Raw genomic sequence first — 22,281 nt, 5'->3', positions numbered from 1 at the left:
TTAAGCCAAAGTCTAAGTAAATCACGTAATTTGTCACAGAGTTATAAAATATACCTGTTGGGAAGCTATGAATCTCTGATTCATTTCTAATCAATTCAGAGGAAATTGGTTAATCTGTTGTCATAATCTGTTGCCTCATTTTTAGAAGCAGGTTTATTCTGGCTAAAATATTGTGTTTCCTGCGGAGTGAGCTATAGCCTGATTAATGTTGCATACTTTAAGTATCACCATCCTGCATAAAACATATACAACTTTGATGAGTGATCAAAATTCAAAGCCCGTTTATGGTTTGTAAATCTTTGTGACCCAGAATCAAGGAAAAATTACATGAAGTAGCTTTGAAGTCAACTTGTTAATGAATCAATTTGTCAATCAATTAATTTATCAGCAAATATTTGTTAATCAGTTATAGATATGTTATTATTGGTTTTCTTGCAAAATGTCAAACATTCATTTCTTTTTTGTTTCTTATTATTGAAACCGGAACATCATTCTTAGTCTTGCAAAGCAAGATATATGAGGACCCTCCCACAGTGAACCTTTTATAACTGCCCACCAATTATAAAAGGTTCACTGATTTATAGACCAGACAATGAAGTGACAACACTTCATGAAAATAAGTAAAGCAACAAAACCATGATCTCCTCTGACAGACAAAGATCTTCGCTTGAATACAAATTATACATAACCAGCAAATTGCTCAGTACTGCCGTTGGCAGGAGGATGATATATTGCAACAATATTTGTGATCAGTCCTATAATCTGCTAAACCTCTTCTGAGAACATGTAGAAATGTACCGAAGAGTTTGTAGACAGCATACAGAGGGATTTGAAACAGTCTGCTCAGGGCTGCCGCTCCTACCATGCACAGGAGGGGGCACCACAATTATGATCATCATCATAATCGTCATAATCATTTAAAATGATTGATTGTTGAGTAATTGAGAAGCCTCAGAGACACTGATATCGCAAGACAGGAAGATGCATGGCTTCAGGGCAGCTGTGGCTGAGCGGTTCAATCCCAGTCTTCCCCATCTGCATGCCGAAGTGTCCTTGGGCAAGAATTGACCCTCTTTTAAAAAAAGTGCTGCCCATAGATGCACTGTATGAATGTGTGTGTGAATGGGTGAATGACAATAACCTGTACTGTAAAGTGCTTTGAGTGGTCATCAAGACTAGAAAAGCTCTATATAAATACAGGCCATTTACCATTCATACCGTTCAGTCCTGATATTTAGATGATTTTAGTTGAGCAGAACCTTGCTTAGCAACCAACACTGCCAGTGGCACTGTGCGTGGGCCTGGAGAGCCCCACAAAGCAATTAAGCCTGGGGCACCCAAGTGGCTACCTGTGGCACTGAGTCCACTCCCTCAACAGAGGTGTATCATTGGTTTCCGACCTACAATGAATCATGACCTCTTTGCTTTTACAAACATTTAGAGAGGTTGTTCTCAACTCCCTTACCCTGTCTATATCTGTCTAACCTCTGTGGTATCATCTCTGAATTTAATAAAGCTGTTGTTCAGGTTTTTGGCATCTCAGCTTTTTGCTGTGCCTGTGGTGCACATTATTGCCACTTGAAAGATCTCTGTTTATGAGGAGGTTTGATTATTGATCATGTATTGATTTGTATTGATTGCTTATTTCTATGTCTGGATCTCCAACAGGTTCCTGGAAGAATGTGATACTGCAACTGTGGTGCCCTTAAAGCTGCCTTGCCTCTGACAGGTATGTCTAACACAGGAACCTGTACCTCAGGAAAACCTTGGAGTTGGTGTTTGTAGGTGGGAGCCCCCCATCGTGGTCGACAAGGCCTTTGAAACAGGGTGAATCCATGGTCTGGCTTGTCCTCTCCTCGCCACACAGCCTGCACACTGCTATATCCACCTGTCTGTTGACTGTGTGATCATATCACTGCTACCTTTCCCTGCTGCTCGACTTACCACAACATGGCGATGGGTGTGAAGACCCCAGTCAGCTCCGGCCACTGCTTGCTCTCTCTGCTGATGCTCAAGAGCTGCTGGCTGCTAGGCTCCACATCCCAGAAGCCCGTCGTATCTGTGGACTCCCCGCAGCTCCAGCAGGAGTATGCCCACTCTATCAGGCTGGATGGCGACATCATCCTGGGTGGCTTGTTCCCTGTGCATGCTCGCGGTGAGAGGGGCGTGCCTTGTGGCGAGCTGAAGAAAGAAAAGGGCATCCACAGGCTGGAGGCAATGCTGTTCGCCATCGACCTCATCAACAAGGATCCAGAGCTGCTACCCAACGTTACGCTTGGGGCACGAATTCTGGACACGTGTTCCCGTGACACCTATGCTCTGGAGCAGTCACTCACCTTTGTCCAGGCACTCATTGAGAGGGATGGATCTGATGTGCGCTGCACTAATGGTGACACGCCCATCTTTGCCAAACCAGATAAGGTGGTGGGCGTCATTGGGGCGTCAGCCAGCTCTGTGTCGATCATGGTGGCCAACATCCTGCGACTCTTCAAGGTAAGAGAACACTGTCGGGTGACTTTTCTCTCATTTGTTAGTGTGGTCTGCTTGTTGCTGTACTGCAGATGTTGTGACTCAGCGTAGGTCAGCAGCTGCATGGTTTAAAGCCATTGTCATTTTGTGTTTCTCTCACTCTTCGAGCCAATGACTTAATTACATTTATTGGACTAGATGAGTTGAAGGCTCATATTTCTTAGCAGCTGTAAAGTTCAAACAGAATTGTCGGTGTTGAGTCTGAGAACTGTAGAATGGGGTTTGTTGATTTCAACTTAATTGGCATATGACCTCCAAAATTGCCTACCACTGCCTGAAAGAGTTCACAAATAACATTTGCATCATAAAGCGAAAGTGTCCTGGTGAACACAGTCTGTCCATTTACAAAAGCATAGTGGCTTTTTAAAATTTACATAATTTGAATTGATTACATCTGCAACATTATGCACTGTTTCCAACTTCCTCTCACTCAGTCTCTGTCGGTCATCATCGATGGACGAGGGCATCACTCATCAGCCCCACCCTAAAGAAGAACCTGTAAAAATATAAAGAAATGCTTTCTTCACAACGATCACACAAAGTTTTGTTTTTTAAGTTCTGAAAGCAGAGTGAACATAATAGGTAAGAAGTATGAGATAGTGTTGGGATGACGGTGTCATTGATGATGGATTGATGTGTTGAGTACTGCAGTGAAACGTGTGTTTGTGTCCTTAGCAGTTTAGCTGTAGTTAAAATGTTCTGCTTGACTGGGTCTCTGAGGCTGTTGCTTCAGTTTCCACACACCTATGCTGAACAGAAGGATCATTTAGTTTAAGAGCTTTTCAGGATCCTCACTCTGGGTAAGTAATTTACATACCTCTGGGGTATTTTTGCTGCGCCTCAATCTTGCCACCTCCCCCACGTCATGACAACTTCATTTATTTCTCCTGTGGTAAACAGCAGCTTTAATCCAGAACAAATAGACAGATGTGATCTACAGATGACAGTTGTAAATACTGAAGTGCTTTATGATGCAAGTGTCAGTGTGTCACTGGTTCTCAGCCTGGATAAATGTGTACAGCAGACAATATGCAGGTTGACTTTCACTGTATAAAAGGTTTCAGATAGATGTGGAAATTCTGCAGCGTTCCTTAACAGTCTGCAGAATGTTGGACATGTCTGGTACATCCTCAGATAATCTACAGGAACAGGTCTTTTCACTTCCCGTGATGAGTGACGAGCACGACCAGAACTTTGTGAGTTTGCCATACAACTTGTACTGCTGATATATATTCCAGAAATCTTGGTCTGTCTGTGGCTCACATACCTCAAGTATTAATAAACTTTGAATATAGTGGTGACCAGTTACACCACTCTGTAGCAGTGGTGGCTTGGACCAGTATCACCACAGGCCAAGCCAACAGCCCAGTCCCAACAGAACGGGCACTGGACTAGTACTGACAACACGAGTAAATGTAAACCATCCATCATTATTATTAGAAAAGCTCTGCGGCATTTAACAGTTAACTTGTAGCAAAGGAAATGCAGAAGCTGGGCCTGATGTCTTTTGCCAAGGGTTTAGTTTTTTTTAAAGGAATTTTGGAATTTCTAAATACACTGTGTAAAACAAGTTCTCCTTCTTTGCACATTAGAAGATCAAATTATGCAAATGTCCCCACTGTGGGACTAATTAAGGATTATCTTAATTCTGGGGTCCTGGTTCCAACATATAGTTTTTACTAAGGTGCAAGTCAATGTGTGGAACTGAAATGATGTGATAATATAGGCATTAGAGAGCGGGGTGTGTATGTGTGGATATTCCATAAGGATATGTAGTAGCAGGCCAGTGGAAAAAAGTTGACACATATGGGGTGTGGTGGTATGCACTTGCTGAATAATTTCGTATGAATCCATATCAGACCAAAGTTATCATTGAAAACACAATATTTCAATGACTTTAAACATGAAATGAAGGAATCTTTTTAACAGATTTTGTGTGACTTCATTGAACAGGCTGACCTCACATGTTTGGGTAGACCTCACAAGACATCACATACACACACGCACACTATAGTGGTTCAATGATTACATCGGACAGAGACTGGAGTATCATTTTAAAGATGAATTGATAATTGAGATGCTTAATTGGAGTGCAGGTAAGACAGTAGAAGAAGAAAATAAGCGGTTGTTGCGTGTGAGTTGGATTTTAGAGGGACCTTAGCAGGAAGCAGGTGCACTGCAGTTGGCAGATGTGACACAATTACATTACCTTGTATTTTCTTAGCTTTTTTAACACAGACCATTATTACATATTGTCTGTTTGTCATATTTTATCATGTTTCATTACCTCCATGTTTGATTCTGCCCTCATTTTAATTTGCAGATGTAAACAACACTTTCTCCTTGTTTAAAGTTTTAAAATAAATTCAGTAAGTTCCACAGCACAAACTCCATCAGCACAACACCAGTCACACTCACGTCCCTGCAGCTCTTTACAACATTTAACACTACCAGGGCTGTGTGATAAGTGATGATGATAAATGATAATATACAGCATAGGAAAATGCATGAAATAAAGCAGCATGACATGTGACACAGAATAGGAAAAGGAGTCTGACCAACCTACACATGATGCGTGAAAAGTGTGAAACAAAATAGAAAACTTAACACACTCGAAACAACACTGACCTCTTTCACCACCTACACAAGAATCAGGTCAAACAGTGTGGAGAGGGTAAAGGGATGAGAGCCTCTAAAGTACAGTTGAGTGCTGAAAACAAACCTCAGACTCAAATGAGGCTTTTTTTCCACCGCACCACATATGGCAAAGAGTCATGAAGAGAAAACAGCCACTGCCACAACTTTAAATCTGTAAAGACATGGCCCCAGTAAACTGTTGACAAAAGGTATAAGTCAATATGGCTCTGATGTGCGCCGCACCAATGGTGACACGCCCATCTTTGCCAAACCAGATAAGGTGGTGGGCGTCATTGGGGCGTCAGCCAGCTCTGTGTCGATCATGGTGGCCAACATCCTGCGACTGTTCAAGGTAAGAGAACACTGTCGGGTGACTTTTCTCTCATTTGTTAGTGTGGTCTGCTTGTTGCTGTACTGCAGATGTTGTGACTCAGCGTAGGTCAGCAGCTGCATGGTTTAAAGCCATTGTCATTTTGTGTTTCTGTCACTCTTCGAGCCGATGACTTAATTACATTTATTGGACTAGATGAGTTGAAGGCTCATATTTCTTAGCAGCTGTAAAAAGTTCAAACGGAATTTTTGGTGTTGAGTCTGAGAACTGTAGAATGGGGTTTGTTGATTTCAACTTAATTGGCATATGACAATGTAAGCAGTGAAACATTGTGATGGATGATGCCATCCGGAGTGGGTGGGGGATTGGGAAGCGCTACTTCAGTGTCGCTAGCTCTGCCGCTAGTCAGCTTTGATCAGCGGAGACTTAATCTACTACCTCCCAAATTTCCTACCACTGCCTGAAAGAGTTCACAAATAACTATGGGAGTTTTTTTTTTTTCAACACTTGCATCATAAAGCGAAAGTGTCATGGTGAACACAGTCTGTCCATTTACAAAAGCGTAGTGGCTTTTTTAAATTTACATAATTTGAATTGATTACATCTGCAACATTATGCACTGTTTCCAACTTCCTCTCACTCAGTCTCTGTCGGTCATCATCGATGGACGAGGGCGTCGCTCATCAGCCCCACCCTAAAGAAGAACCTGTAAAAATATAAAGAAATGCTTTCTTCACAACCATCACACAAAGTTTTGTTTTTAAGTTCTGAAAGCAGAGTGAACATAATAGGTAAGAAGTATGAGATAGTGTTGGGATGACGGTGTCATTGATGATGGATTGATGTGTTGAGTACTGCAGTGAAACGTGTGTTTGTGTCCTTAGCAGTTTAGCTGTAGTTAAAATGTTCTGCTTGACTGGGTCTCTGAGGCTGTTGCTTCAGTTTCCACACACCTATGCTGAACAGAAGGATCATTTAGTTTATCGGACAGAGACTGGAGTATCATTTTAAAGATGAATTGTTAATTGAGATGCTGAATTGGAGTGCAGGTAAGACGGTAGAAGAAGAAAATAAGCGGTTGTTGGGTGTGAGTTGGATTTTAGAGGGACCTTAGCAGGAAGCAGGTGCACTGCAGTTGGCAGATGTGACACAATTCCATTACCTTGTATTTTCTTAGCTTTTTTAACACAGACCATTATTACATATTGTCTGTTTGTCATATTCGATCATGTTTCATTACCTCCATGTTTGATTCTGCCCTCATTTTAATTTGCAGATGTAAACAACACTTTCTCCTTGTTTAAAGTTTTAAAATAAATTCAGTACAAACTCCATCAGCACAACACCAGTCACACTCACGTCCCTGCAGCTCTTTACAACATTTAAGTGTTGATGATAAATGATAATATACAGGAATATGCATGAAATAAAGCAGCGTGACATGTGACACAGAACAGGAAAAGGAGTCTGACCAACCTACACATGATGCGTGAAAAGTGTGATACAAACCAGAAAACTTAACACACTCGAAACAACACTGACCTCTTTCACCACCTACACAAGAATCAGGTCAAACAGTGTGGAGAGGGTAAAGGGATGAGAGCCTCTAAAGTACAGTTGAGTGCTGAAAACAAACCTCAGACTCAAATGAGGCTTTTTTTCCACCGCACCACATATGGCAAAGAGTCATGAAGAGAAAACAGCCACTGCCAAGTCAATGTACTGTATGTATCATTATCCAGATGAAATTACCTCCAATTATCAGATTAGGTCACACTGTGCAGCACTAAGTACCCATCAATAATATGGTGAATCAATTAATTATGTTATAGTCTTTGCTGACCTGAATGTCAGCCTAAAAATGTGGAGACAAAGTGGGAGACTGTCACTTTGTGGTGGAGGAAACATGCGCTGTCTTCATTTGCAGCATAGATAACGTGTTCAGACAGATGTTTCTCCTGATGTGTTCAAATGAACTTGATCCCAGCTGTTGCCTAGTCTTCTTCGATGGGTGTACAGCCAATAGACAAACTGTATCTGGAGGCGACGCGTTGATTGTGCACAGTAGCAACCAAATTCCACTGCCCTAAATTAGTGATGAACTGTATGATTCATGTGCATGTGTTAGAGCCCGGCCAGCTTAATGAGGACAGAACGGCCCCACAACATCACTTATCTAAAATTAGCTGGAGATGCCTTTGGGGGCAAGGAAAATGAGGAAGGAGGGGTGGGGGGGTAACCAGATTGTGCTGACACAGAGGTTTCCTCACCCTGCTCCTCCTCACCTCCACTGTCAGAACCTCCAGCTGCTTTCAGGACTCTAACAGAAAACAGGAAGTTAAGATGACACATATGGATTTAGTCTGCAGAAGCCCCATGGCACAAAATCTTGGAGCCCCCCCCCCTCCATTCAGGATTTACACAGACAGGCTGCAGCCTATGATCACAACCCTAAGGATAATATCAACACCTATAGATATCTTCCACAGGATTTATACCAAACTAGTGCAGTGCCCGTTCTAAACAGTCTGTTGGACTGGGCTGTTCTCTTGACCTGTGGTAATTATTCCTTGCCATTAGTGAGTCCTCCTCAAACCTCTCTACTCTCAGTCACTTTTTATTTTTTGTGTGCTGGACATTGTGTGCAGAGCTTTTCATAAACAAACAAACATGTTTTCACTTTGCAGAGTGAAATAGGATAACTATGCGTTCCCCCCTTCCTGATTTACCTGCTTTCAAGATGTTATAGTCAATCGCACCAAACTCAACAATGCAAATTCTCAAGGGATTTACAATAGAGGTGACCAGTGTGATGCTGATAAGGTGAATGGTTCACGAGATATGCGATAGAGACAGCAAGATGGACAGACCTTTGTGGAATTAGTAGATGAATGAAACATCATTTCACTTCACAGAAAAAAGATGAGTTGAAGACCCCTGGGCATCACCCAATCGGTCCAGTGGATAATCCGTGGTTGGTAGCACAGCTCACTGAGCGATCTATTCAAATTAGTTAAAGTAAGGAATCTTGTTTTCATGAGTCCACCATTCTATCCTATTTGCATCTGTAACCTGTGATGTAACAGTGATGTGCAGTCCTGGTGTTGCACCCACACAAACGGTGTGATTTTACATTATGCTTTAAATAAAAGTAGCAATACTGCAATAAAAACATTCCATTTAGTTCAAGATTGTCCTGAGGATAAGCTCCTCAATTTTACTGATCCCATGATCTTTCCCCTAGCGCCCCCCTCAGGGCAGACTGTACATATTTACCTCTGCTCTATACTCTAAGAAAAGACAAATCGTGCAGTCCTGGAGAGTTGTTCTGTTAATAAAACACTCTTGTGCATCTTCTGAAGATTCACAGAGGGTACCAGAGGTGAGATCCTCCCTCTGAAATTGTGATATGCTCCCAATGCATTTGCATGATATTTGCACATCCATTTCACATAGTATCACACAGTCTGAGCCCAGCCTGGTCGTCAAGAGGACACTCAGCTGCGACAGTCGCTCCTGCTGTCGCATTATATTTTCCATCTCTGCGTGGGAGAGGTGGAACGGCTGAGGCTCTCTTTATGAGCTTGCTGCAGTTCCATCCCAAAATTAAATAAATAAATAAATTAAAGAGGTGAGAAAATAACAGAAGGAGGAATGAAAACACATTGTTCCATATAAACTGTCAGAGGGAGAAGGAAAGCTAAGTCTGCAGCAGCACGGCAGCCTCAACCCATAGAAGAAGGAAAAAAGTCAAGAATCACATTGTAGATGTGAGTGTATAACTTGCAATCAGCTGAGGAGAAGCATGTTCGAGCTGTGGTTGCCACCATGTTATCTTCACTTACAATCATTCAGAACATAGGACACAATGTTCACTATCCCTTGTGGCCACCAGTGGATGTTAGGGACATAACAGCATCATCAAGTGTTTTGGGCTTGTAATTAATGATACAGCTGAACTTAAGGGTATGCAGAGGCTAAAGGTAAATCTGACTGGCTACTGGCTTGTATGGCAGGACTATGAAAGTCATGTGGCCCGCTCAGTAGATCAGACATCATTACCTTGAACAATATCCCTTGAACATAGGACAAGATGGAGAATATCCCTTGTGCATTCTGATTCAAAAAATTAATGCCTCCGGCCATTTGATGTTATTGGATGTTAGTGACCACCAGCAGATGTAAGGGACATATCTCCAGTTGTATACCAGATAAAGTCTTAATAACAATGAATTTTTGGGCATTGTCATGCTTTTTTTTTCTTTAGAGACAGAGAATTCAGTGCAACTAAGATTCAGCTGGACCCAAAGCTGGAACATTTGTGGCCTTTCAGCATTTTGTTGAGAGTTATAATGCAATTTTTGATACATTTGAAAATTGGTGATTGAAGTCAAGTGTTTATTTTGAGATGAATTGATAAATGAAAGGGGTGAAAAAGATGATGATCCATCGATTCAGGGTTTGACTTTGTGTACTGGTGTAAAGGAGATGGGAACAAAACAGAAAATGAAAAATAACATTAGTCCAAGGTGTAGAAGCTATTTGTCAAAATATATTTAGGTCAAAATAATGTTAACTAAAGGCACCAGTTCAGTTGGGTTGTACTCAGGCAATTAAAGACATCCATTGTCCACGGTTGAGTTGATTTATTTTCCAGTTAAAAGGTCCAGTGTGTAAGATTTAGATGAAAGGGATCTATTGGCAGAAATTTTATGTAGAATAATCCTCATGATGTTTTCACTAGTTTGTTTCATCTAAATTGTATGAATTGTAGTTTTCTTTACCCCAGAAAAGACCCTTTATATTTAAATACTTTATATTTACATCGAGGGGACCCTCTCTACGGAGGCCGCCCCCTTTTTACATTAGTCCAGACTGAACAAACTAAACACCTTTTGAGTTTTTATGACAACTGAAGCTACCACAGGTTCTTTTTCATGTTTGGAAGGAGAGGGTGAGGTGAGGGGTGTTCATCTGCAACATGTAACTTCAACACACAATTCTACACACTGAACCTTTAAAGCAAAAACATACATGTGCTTCTCCTGCAGCTTCTCTTCATGCGCTGGTAAAAAACCATGTCCCTTCCTGGTGCTTCCCCTGATTAACACCTGAATTGTGAATCCTACCCTAGTGTCTAGAAATATAAATGCGGAATAAGAACTAATAATAATCATAATATATCAAACTAATAAAATAGCTCCTACACAAGGTTAGTAAGGTTAGTGTGATTTAGCAAATGGATGGGAAGATAATTTGTTATAAGGCTTGATGTCAGGGTAACTTTTAATTTCCTGTTGCAAAGTCACTTAATTTCGCTGTGCATTGAAATTTCCCACGTCTGGTCTTTATCATTAACATCAGTCAATTAGAGGAATCATAGAAAAAGAACTGCAGTGGACGAGTCTGAAAGGTTTCAAAGGTCTAGAATGTTTCACTCAATTTTCAGGCAACAGAGCTTTGCACAGTCTGAGGATGTGTGAACACTGAGACTTGTTTTCACTCTTTGTAAAAGTGTTACCTGCTAATATCACACCAATCTGTGCTAACTCCTGACACGACACAGCAGCAGATGGTTCATGTGGGGGAGCAAATGCTTCATCTTGGGGACAAAAGGAAATATGAGTATTCATCGTCCAGAGGCCATGAATATCTAGACACACATTGTTAAAGTAGAAACATGTCTTAATGTACACATTTGAAAATGCTGTTGGTAGCCATTACTGTTTTTAGAAGCTTTTTATAAATCTCCTTTTTAAGATCAAAGCACAGCAAAATTAGACCTGGTGTCACTTCACAAGTTTATGTAGCTTTGTTTTCACTTTGGGAGGGATTTTCCTAAAGCAACATCACTTCCTGTCATGTCACGTTGTCTGACTGTCAAATTATCCGAGACTTGTCTTGGGTTGCATTACGCTTGACTAGACTTCCGTTGTTTTCTAAATGACAAGAAGACTTGACTCAGACTTGTCTCATACTTGACTGTTCATTCCAAGAAATTGAGACTCAGAGGAGATTCTACCCAAATTTTGTAAAACATGTATGGGAGTACTCTACTTGGACTTGTTTTACTTGAGACTCAAAATAATTGAAACTTGATTTTAATTAGGATTTAACCGAGCTGGACTGGTCTTCCCGATGACGTGAGGCATGACTCAGACTTGCTCTCATGCTTTGAGACTGGACACTGGTTTCTTCAGTCTTAAGTTACATTTGACTCATGAATTAAAACTAAAATGTCATGAGACATGATACCTGAACTGAACCGATAGATTGAATCATTTTCTTCAGTGATTTAAGACTTGGCTGAAACTTGTCTCAAATGACTGGACACTCCCCTAAGTTCCTCAGGCATGACTCAGACTTCTCTCTGAGTCTCTCTAAAGTTTAAACTTTACTTAAATCCCTTGTTACCAGACCTAGACTTGTTTACAATTAGTTAACACATGTGTCTGACATGTCTCAGCTTATTTGAGACATAGAATTGTTAAAAAAGGCTCCCCTGCGCTTTATCTGTATTTGTATTGGCACTTAGCAGTTGTTGATGATACATCCCATCCTGCTGACCTATACCTAGACCTTGTAACCTGGTAACCCAGGTCTGTATTATTATCAGATCTGCATCTCATTAACTGACAGTGTGACCTCAACATCTCAGTCTGAGTAGCATCACATCCAATCAGCAGTTTAATTTCGTGTTAATGTCCTGAATGAATGTGAGGGTGAAACCACTGCACCTTGTGTAGGAATTAATGTGAGCTAGAGGCGTCCGGCAGCTGATCTGTCTCGATTAGCTGATTGCTTTGTTGTTGGGTACAAATGTAATTTCTCTCTGAGAGAAAAAGAAACGATGGAGGAGAGGATAGATAATGGAATTTAATTGAGGAAAATTTGCTCATTGTAGCGGCAATTCATTAGCGTGGCTGATAATAACGACCTCATTACGCTGCCTGAGGCCATTGTGCTTGTTGTTTTATTGTCTGTACTGATGAAGCTTTTTCGTGCATCATGATAATTTTGACAGCCTATAATCTATTCTCTTATTGAAAAGTCTCAGACTTTAACCAACAGACGTTTGTGTCAAGATAATAAATACAAACTGTCTCATGAATTATTACCAACAGTCGCTCACTCTTTAAGTTAGCAGGGGACAGTGGCTGATGCTCTGCTCCTTTGATCTGAACAGTCCACAGCTCATCTTCTAACTCACTTCATTTTTCTGTAGCAATTGTAAACTTTGTACTGCCTTTGACACAAACAGTCTGTGTTGAATATTGTTTATGCAGTATTTACTTGTGTGGGTATTATAGAAGTGCCCGGCTCAATGTACCTATTTCCTTCCTTCAACTCACAACATTTCTACGACACATTCTACACACGAGATTCCTCTGCTGCTTTGATTACAAACACTCCATTCATCACCAAAGAACAGGGACTCGTATTCACACGTGTTCACATCATTTTATTATCATCATACTACAAATTTATTACACACAGAAGAAATGATTCCATCTTTTATTCAGTACCATGTGTTATGGGGTTTGTGAATTACAGTGATGGGATTTCTTGAGAAATTGTGCGTGCGGACTGATTACAGATGAGAGCAAACGATCTGCATGCATAATTTTTAAACAGGATTTGTTATTGTGTTCACTGTTTCTTTTCGAAGATATTCTTCAATCAGATCTGGATAAATTAATTAGAAACGCTTATAAAAACGTTTTTACTCCTCTCTTGAACTCAGCATGTAAAGTCTGCTTTTCAAAAATACAACTCAGAGGACAAATTAGATGACTGGTCTAAAAATGTCAATAAAAACCTTCATACCATGCACAGACACAGTTTCAGACAAATGAACCCTGCAAGTTTATGTAAATAGAATTATTGAGGTACATTGCCTAGCTGACATTATCTAAGGATGCCAAGCAAACATTCAACAATGCATGATATGGGTCCAACGTGCAGTCACTAACTGAGAACAGGGCTACATCCTGCGCACCATGACATCATTATCTCTAGAACACATCACCTCACTCACCCTAACAAGCCAGTGCAAGAATTCAATCAGTAAATCTGCTCTTTACACACTCCCTGACATTATTAGACACCTGCCGACCAATCAGAATTCAGCATTCTCACTGGTCAATAATAATGTGTCTTTGGCATCTAAGGAAACTTGAAATCAAACTTTCAACCACATTTTATTTATGATAGCCCTGTGGACATCTTTTTAGTTGTACAACGCCAAAACTGTCCCTTCTCCTTTCTCACCCTCTTCCTCCTATTCCTCCGATTTCACAGGAGAATCTCAATGAACTTGACTCCCCCTCCTCTCCTGCAGGACTTGATTTGTCTCTTGTCCTTGTGAATGTCAGAGGTAGCTCATTCACCAACAACCGATTCATCTCCCACCGTCTCCTTATTCACAGATCTGCTCTGCCTGTGTGTTTAATGCCATTGGAGATGTTCCTACAGTGAATTGTGTCAGTCACAGAGTGCCTGTGCTGCAGGTTAAAAATATATGCGGCTTTGTCACTTTGATTTGTTAGAGGACAGTTCTAAGGTGTTTCGGATCAGGTCTTTTCTCCATCACTCCCGTTTCCCCGTTAGAGCCATGGCTAAGAAATGATGATGCTGGTCAGACGTCTGTTCCTGTTTAGTCAGGACTGAATTCTCTCAACCAATCTCAGAGAGGAATCCATAATTTGATGAATTTTGTTTTCCTTACTGTGATGATCCACTGACCTTTCACCAGGAGGTGGAAATATGTGCCCTTGAGTGACATGTCTAAGCAACTATCGGATTGATTGAAGGTGTTTCAGACATTTATAGTCACCTCAGGATGAATGTTAATAACTTTGGTGTCCCCTTTATATTTTGATTTAGGATCAATAATGTAATAATATAATTTGTTTTATGACCACTGCCCTCGGCTGTGCTTAAAGCTAATTAACAAATGTTTGAATGCAAAAATTATAGAATTTTTATAAAGTTTGACAACATGACTGTGCCCCAAAAGCCAAATTGTCTCAATCCCTGCCTGGTGGCTTGCTGTAGTATAGGTCATGTCAGTTCTTATTACATTGTTTTCAAGTCTTTATTTTTCCTGTAAGTTTGATTATAGTTACTCCCGCCAAGGAGGATTTGTTTTTCCTAACTAAGCAGGATTACGCAAAAACTTTTCCAATACTACAAATTTCTATTTTGCAGAGCAGTGGATAAGACCCAAGGAAGAACCCATTAAATGTTGGTGTGGCTCCAGATAAGAGTGTAGATTATTTTCACTTTCTTTGTGACATTGTTACATTTTGTAACAAAAAGAATAATTATTGGAGAATAATTCAGGCATATTTAGAGGCCTGACAATTATGAGTGTGTACAATTTGGTGCAGATCCAAGTCTGGATCTAGTCAATTTAAATGGAGGTTTACACTCTAGCCTACTGAATGCCATTCTAGTTAGTTATTTGATGCTATAAAAAAGGTTTGCACTGTTATGATTGACAGCTGACACTGACTCACGATTGGTTGAGGGCATGCATTGACTTACTCACAGCTCACAGCCTAAACTGATGGGTAGGGATGTCGTGATTAACCGATTTTACAATAACCGCGGTTTGATAACATCAGGATTTCATAACCGTAAGAATTGTAAAAACTATGATATGTTACTATGGTGTCCTGTTTCTCGCAAGTCACGTAATTTGTGTGCGGCGCACCGTGCCGTGAAATCTCTTGCGAGTCACGTTTTGTGTGCGCGAGCCACTGAAACGCTAGTTAAGAAGAGACAACTGACTTAACGGCCTGATTTCCACCAACGCTGGACAAACAACTTCATGAGAGGAGTTCACAGCGAGAGGAGAAAAACGTGTTTACTTTCGGTCTCTGACCAGCTCGCGGCTGACACACACACACACACACACCTCTCTCTCTGTCGCTCTTCCCATTAACCATTATAAATGGAGCCAGGAGTTTAATTCACTTATAATGAGAGGTAATAGTATAATAAGGACATTAAGAATGTGGCTTGAACCAAGACAGTTTACCTGTTTACTTTTTCACAACGAGTGAACACCTCGCTCCCAAAACAGAACAACTCCCGTCAGTGACCCTTCTATAAAAGTCCAATACAGAGAAACTGCTTATGAGGACAGGGAACAACCTTCCACAATAGGGCGACTAAATAAAATAGCTTACATAAATTACTTTTAAATAGCCAAATGTTACACTATAAAAACTAACTGGATATCGTTGATGATAACAATAAATATTTTAGTTCATTAGCTATATGCTCACTTTATATTGTTTGTTGTGTTTTTTTCCTTCTATAGTTTCAATAATAGTGAAAATTGTGAAACCTTGATATTTCCTCTGACCATAATTGTGACCAAAATTTCATATTGTGACATCCCTACTGACGGGACCAGTAAAGATGGTAACCAGACATTCATTGGGCTTCCAGATAAAAAAATGTTCCTGATTGAGTCGGTCAGAGGAGGAGGAGGAGTTGTCGTCTCAAGAGGCTCCTTCGTGAGTGGAAGAGCCATCTTCTTCTCCAGCCTCTGTACACACTTCATTCTCCTCTTTTTTTCCCCTCCACACTCCCACTCATCTCTTCCTGTCTTCTGCTGGGTTGTCATGTCTCAGCGTGGAAGCAGCTCAAACTGCTGTGAGAGAGGTCTTTTATTCTGTAATCAGTGCTGCCAGTTGTTGCAGTGTGACAGGGCAGGACCTAGATTAGTCAGGGTTGATTATTTCTGATTAATCGTCTTGTCAGAAAGTGCTATATATTGAGCTCAGTTTCCTAGAGTTTGAGATGATATCTTTCAGATGTGTTTTGTGAATTCTGAAAATTGAAGTCTACAACATAGTCAGAGCTTGGTGATATAAAATAGGATTAAGCAGCAAATCGTCACTGTTTTTGACTTGTAAATTACTTAATTCTCTGTCAACTAATCATTTCAGCAGTGATCACAATATGTTCTGCACTATTATACAAGCAGAACTATCAGCAAAATATACCCAAAGAATGTTAAAGTGCTCATTTTGCAGATTTCCACCCAGCCTTAAGAGAAACAAGCATAATGAGGATTTTGCCTTGTTAAGCATTTTACCAGTAGCATACCCAAAAATGTTGAAATATGTCCTGAGGGGGGCGTTAGAGGAAAAGTCACTTGGCCATTAAAATCTAAAGGAGCAGAGATGAGATTTCATGATAGTCTGACATATGCATGTGAGATGTAAACAAAAAATGATTAGTAGATTTTCAGGGATTCTGACAATAAGATGAAAACTTGTGTGTATCATGTGTCTAAGTATTCAAAATGTTGCTATCGCTCATAACTCTTTGAATTGACAGTGTCATCTGTTGAGGATGCTGGAAATCAGTCATGTATAGGGTTGTATATCATGACATTATTTGGAATGCAGTGCTGCAGCGCAACTTTCATTATTTTTGTATTCATTTGAAACACCATTCAATGTTTTATACCAGTTTAGCAACACTACATGACAACAGACGGCAAACTTGACTTCAAGGAATTAAAGAAATGTAATGCTTTCTGTGTCATTGAAACCTGCTATTACAACCAGTAAAATCTCAGATCCTTTCAATTCAGGCCTAACAGAAAATAAGAAGAAAGCTATTCAATTACATCAAATACACTTCTCAAAAAACTTTAGGGAACACATAATTGTCACAGTATAACACCAAGTCCGTTAAACTTCAGGGATATGAATCTGTCCATTTAGGAAGCACAAGTGATTGTGAAACAGTTCCACCTGCTTTGGTGCAAATGAAAAAGACAACAGGTTCATGGAGAGGCAAAAACAAGAAAAGGCCCAAAAAGAGAATGGGTTTACCTGTGGTGGCCACAGACAGTTGCTCTCTCCTCCTCCTTCCTGATTGATTCTTTTCTAGTTTTGTGTTCTACTAGTGTCGTTGTCACTTCTGGTAGCATGAGGCGGTATCTTCAACCCAAGCAGGTTGCACAGGTAGTCCAGCTCCTCCAGGATGACAGAGGCCTTGATGCCATAACCTGGTCCTCACGTTCCTCTGACCTAAGTCCATAAGCTCCTATGGGACGTTAAACGTATCCCACGCCGCCAAGTAGCACCACAGACTGTCCAGGAGCTCACTGATGGCCTGATCCAGGTCTGGGAGGAGATTCCCCAGAACACCATCTGCCTACTCATCAGGAGCGTTCCCAGATGTTGTCAGTTGTTGTTCTCTTATTTTGTTTTCAACAAATTATACAATGTACATGAGATTTTAACTTGGAAAATTAGTTCATCAAGATTTGATGTGTGTTCCCTTTATACTTTTGAGCAGTGTTTATATGGTGGCATGCTGGACATAAACACTGTCTTCTCCCTCCCTTCTCCCTTCTCAGTGGATGGGACATGTACCAAATTATTTATACCAAATTAAGTCAAATTACATGTCAAGGGGATTTCTCTCAAGATGGTGTCTGTCATTCTCTCTTCTGTCAATATAGGTAATGTCTAAATTATTAATTCTAAACTAATTAAACTAATAGTTTTGTTTTAATTAGTTATTTGATGCTATAAAAATGGCCTGAAACCACGACAACTTAGAGTTGGTCGAGTGTGTGTATTGGCAGGACCAAGCTATGATGGCTCTTTGGCCCAAGTTGGCTGTGCTCTTTTCTGGGATAGTTTGGCTTCATTGCTGAATAGTGGGAGTAAGTGGAGATGCATGGTTCATTGATAGGCAGGTTAGTCTTTGCTTCAGACACTCAGTGACAACACAGAAATCTGTACTTCCTGCAGAAAGATCTGAACCCACAGATTCTCACAACAAAGATTTAACAAACATTCACACACGTTCATTCACTTGCACTGACTCACTCCAGAATAGAAAGAGATTTAGGATTTCATGACACTTGATCCACAAGGATTCTGACAAACATCTTTAAACCACAAGTATTGTCTTGAGTCTGCAGTTTCTGTCTCACTTACAGTTTCAACAATTAGACATTTTGTTTTTTATGTTCAATCTTTACAGAAGTAAAGACGTTTTATGTGGTTTTCTTCAAACTTGATGGCAGCACCAGTTGCAATGAACAGGGACGTTCCACACATGCAGCCTGTTTCCTGCTGCAGGCTGCGGATGGTTGCAGGATGCCAGGTCAAACTGAAAACGTGCAGCGTTGTTTCTCTCTCAGCCTCGGGAAGATGATGTCACAGCATGTCGTCGCAAGCGTTGTTCCTCCAGATTATCATCAACCAGCTCTTCAGATCGTTTCTTCATGTCTCTCTGCAGCAGGCGAATTTTGCTGTGACGTTTTGGGGTTAAGCTGTGGGATGGCGGTGCTTCTTGGCTGCCGCAGGAAGTAATGCTTGCTGGCAGGCGTCTGCCGACACTCAGTTGGCGTTCAGCTCGCTGCTTTCGAACCACCACTGCCTTTTGCTTTAGTGTAAAGGAACTTAAAATCAAAGTCAGACTGGGAGCTAACATATATTTTAGCTGTGAATATTCAGTAATGCAAATGAGCACCAAAATTGTTAAGGAGGTAATGAAACCGACTAGGGCTCAAATGATTTGTTATCAACAGAAAGAAAAGTGTTTCGATTACTGACTAATTCTTAAAAACATTTTTAAATCAAAGATGAGCAGTTCTTCAGGTCATCTTCTAGCTCGGACAGTTTACAGACAGGTAACTGATTTACACAGAAAGTAACGAGCTGCATGTTGATAAAACAGACCTGATATCTCAGTTTTAGTTTTACAAAGATTTGTCAGGGTTAGATTCTTTTTCGCCTCATCACGGCTCAGAGCGACAGTGGGAAAATGTCCCAGACCCTGACACTTTGAAGCACAAGTTTTGCTGAGCAGCAGCGCCCCCTGCAGACACAAGTGGTTATTAATTTTGTTGAGCTCCTAACTGTTATTTCTCATGTTTAGAAAACAATGCCTTTCAATGGCATGACTGGCTTTTTGACTGTGTGCTTCCATTGAACTGAAACATGTGGTGTGAATTCCTCATGATCCACGGCTGTCGCTTTAACAAGTATTTATCTAACATATATCTCATTGCTGTTTTTGAACTCAGCCACAGTTTTACATTACTCTTCAATCTGCTGAGCCTGATTCTGACAGTTTTACCCTCTGATTAAAACTCATTCAGACATTTCTCATGGCAGATTTTACCTGCAAATTCACATAGTTCAAGAACTGCCATTGGGGGCACCATTCTCACTTTTGCAAGTCAATAAAATAGTGTACCACTAAAATCTTTTAAAAGTTTTGTATTTTAAGGTACGCTTCAAATCCCAGTTCAGCCAGTGTCTTTCTTTCGTTTGCAGATTCTGTGTCTGTGTGGGCTCTCTCTACTCTAACTTCCTCCCACAGTCCAAAGACATGCAGATTGATGTTAGGTTGATTGGAAACTCTAGATTGACTGTGGGTGTGAGAGTAGTTTGTTTATGATGACCCTGTGATGGACTGGCTGCCTTCCCAGGGCCTTTTACACAATGTCATCTGGGATCGGCTCCAGCTTCCCCTGCGACCCTTAAAGGATATGATGATCGATGGATGAATGTTTTAAGGTAAAATAGTTCCTTAAAAGTGGTTTAAGTTTTTGGAAAGGCCTTAGTTATTAATATTTAAATATTCAAATATTTGAACTCATACTGAGTTCTCCTCTGTTGCTGGAGAAGGTTCCAAAAAGTTGACTTTACAAATGTAGAAGACGTTAATTATCTGTTTGAGGCTTCACATCTGATATCAGATTTATCGTCTATGAGTTTTCTACTCTTAGCTCAGGGGGCTATCATGTCTTGGATTGGAGCAGTGACATCGCACTGTGTGCTGCGTTGATTTTTAGAAATGTCTCGCTGATGAGGACCCACTGCTGATTGCACGTCAGATGTGTTCTCTCTCCCATCATCCTCTGCAGCTCTCCCTCAGCGTTGATGCTCACCGGTCCTGACAGCTTCCCGCTGCTGATGCACTGCTAACCCTGACTCCCCTTCTCCCACATCCTCCCCCCTCTTTGGGGCAATCCTCCCGCCTGACTGCAGATCAGCCGAAAACCTGCTGCCTGTCATCACACTGTCATTGTCACACAGAGAGAAACTGAACCTACCAACGGCTCCCATTCACATTCAGGCAGCGTTACTTGTGTTCAGAAACACATTAGTGAAGAAATGACAACAAATGTTCAGTCAGCAGTAGATCCTCATTTATCTGTTTTATCTATGAAGTTTAAATCCTCCTTCATTGTTTAAAGGGATTGATTTGGAAAAAATATGAGATGAGAAGCTGGATATCGATCTCATGTCTTAGCCTTGATATCTCGGGATGGAAAAATACAGTTATTCCTCCCATAATGGAAACAATATTAACATATCATGACCCAATACTGTATTTAAAGTTGGACAATGCTATTTTTATGTTTTCTATTTGACTTGTGCGTTTACATTATTTTTTTGGTCCATGTTAGAAATGAAATGGTGTGAAAATTTTGTGTCACTATCACAGTCACTAAAATTATCACTGTTATATTGTCAAGGTATTATTAAAATGTGCTGTAAATATTCAAAAATTACTGATAACTATTGAAAATTAACCAAGATTTATATTGACATAATATACATTATCAATAAAAATTATGATCTTATTCTTAGTATTTATCGACAACTTGTTACGTTAAGTGCAGACTTCAAACCAGAGTCAGAGTGAGGACAAAATAACAGCGTTTGTTAAATGCACACAATTTGGTGACAGTGGATATTATCATTTGTTAGCTACGGCCAGAGATTACTAACAGTTCTGCTGTTACAGCCCTCACCTGCCTACATCATCCTTCAAATCATCACAATAATTAAGATTAAATGGCACAAATAACCGTTAAAGGAAATTTACCATGGTATATAACGTGAAACTGGTAATATTTCATCCCCAGTCCTTGTTCCACCTGCTAACATGGTAGAGGCAGGGACCTATACAGAAGCCAGCGACCAGGGCATGATTAACATGATTCGGCTTCAGTTTTTTGAGCTGTCATATTGTTCATCTTCAAATACAGTTCCATTACTCCCTAGATATGTGTGCATGTTTGAGTCTCAATACAACTTCTTCATAGAGTCCTGGTATTAATTGGATTACATAAGTCTACTTTTATCAGAGGAAACACAGCAATCATTGCCAAAAACCTCACAGGCACGCTCGCAGATCAGCTACCTAGCTGTCACATGCTAGAATCCAGTGTGGCCCCGGCATCAACGAAGTCACAATATCATTCATGTGGAGTCGTGTCTCTCCATCTGAAAAGTCTTTTGTCAAGACTCTATTTTAGTTTTTAGTCTCAATCAACTTCTGAGGAAAATATTGCAGCTCTTAAGCTGCTATTTGTTTAAATGAAAGTGTGTCTGCTGAGCAGGTTGATGACAGTGGCTTTTTCCACCGATGTTTGATCAGATTAGTTTGTAAGATATTGGTTAAGTAAGTTTCTTCAACTGAAAACATAAACATGTGACACTCGAAGTTCCATTTACCTAAAGCTCTGATCAGTGTCATCATTATGTTGTTCAAGAGCCAATGACCGATACAAGGTGTCATGTCCTTCATCAGCTCCTCCCTCGTGGAATGGGAACAAGTCTGCAAGGATCAAGTTAGATTTTGTGACCTATTCCTTTTTAAACTGACCCCTGACCTGCACCTCTGGATGGATGAATGAGTGTTGTGGAAGGGGGCTTTTTGCTGACCCAATGCCAGCTGACATTGCGAAAGAGGCAGGGTACACCCTGGACAGGTCACCG

At 40.5% G+C, this 22,281-nt stretch overlaps 1 protein-coding gene across 2 annotated transcripts in view; it reads left to right on the top strand.

The window, feature by feature from the left end:
* The window catches only part of grm8b (glutamate receptor, metabotropic 8b), a 120,094-nt gene that overhangs the window by 2,484 nt on the left and 95,329 nt on the right, over positions 1 to 22,281 (top strand). Inside the window, exon 2 of one of the 2 annotated variants that reach the window (XM_069528450.1) lies at positions 1,669 to 2,493. In XM_069528450.1, coding sequence (XP_069384551.1) covers positions 1,951 to 2,493 — 543 coding nt within the window. In that variant the 5' untranslated portion in view covers positions 1,669 to 1,950. Of the gene's footprint in view, positions 1 to 1,668; positions 2,494 to 5,369; positions 5,519 to 22,281 lie in introns of those variants that run through there. The other variant, XM_069528451.1, reaches the window with a different exon arrangement.

Source organism: Paralichthys olivaceus, chromosome 7, assembly GCF_024713975.1.
Source record: "Paralichthys olivaceus isolate ysfri-2021 chromosome 7, ASM2471397v2, whole genome shotgun sequence".
NCBI lineage: Eukaryota > Metazoa > Chordata > Actinopteri > Pleuronectiformes > Paralichthyidae > Paralichthys > Paralichthys olivaceus.
Note: the sequence above shows the minus strand (reverse complement) of the source record. Positions and strands in the feature narration are given on the sequence as shown.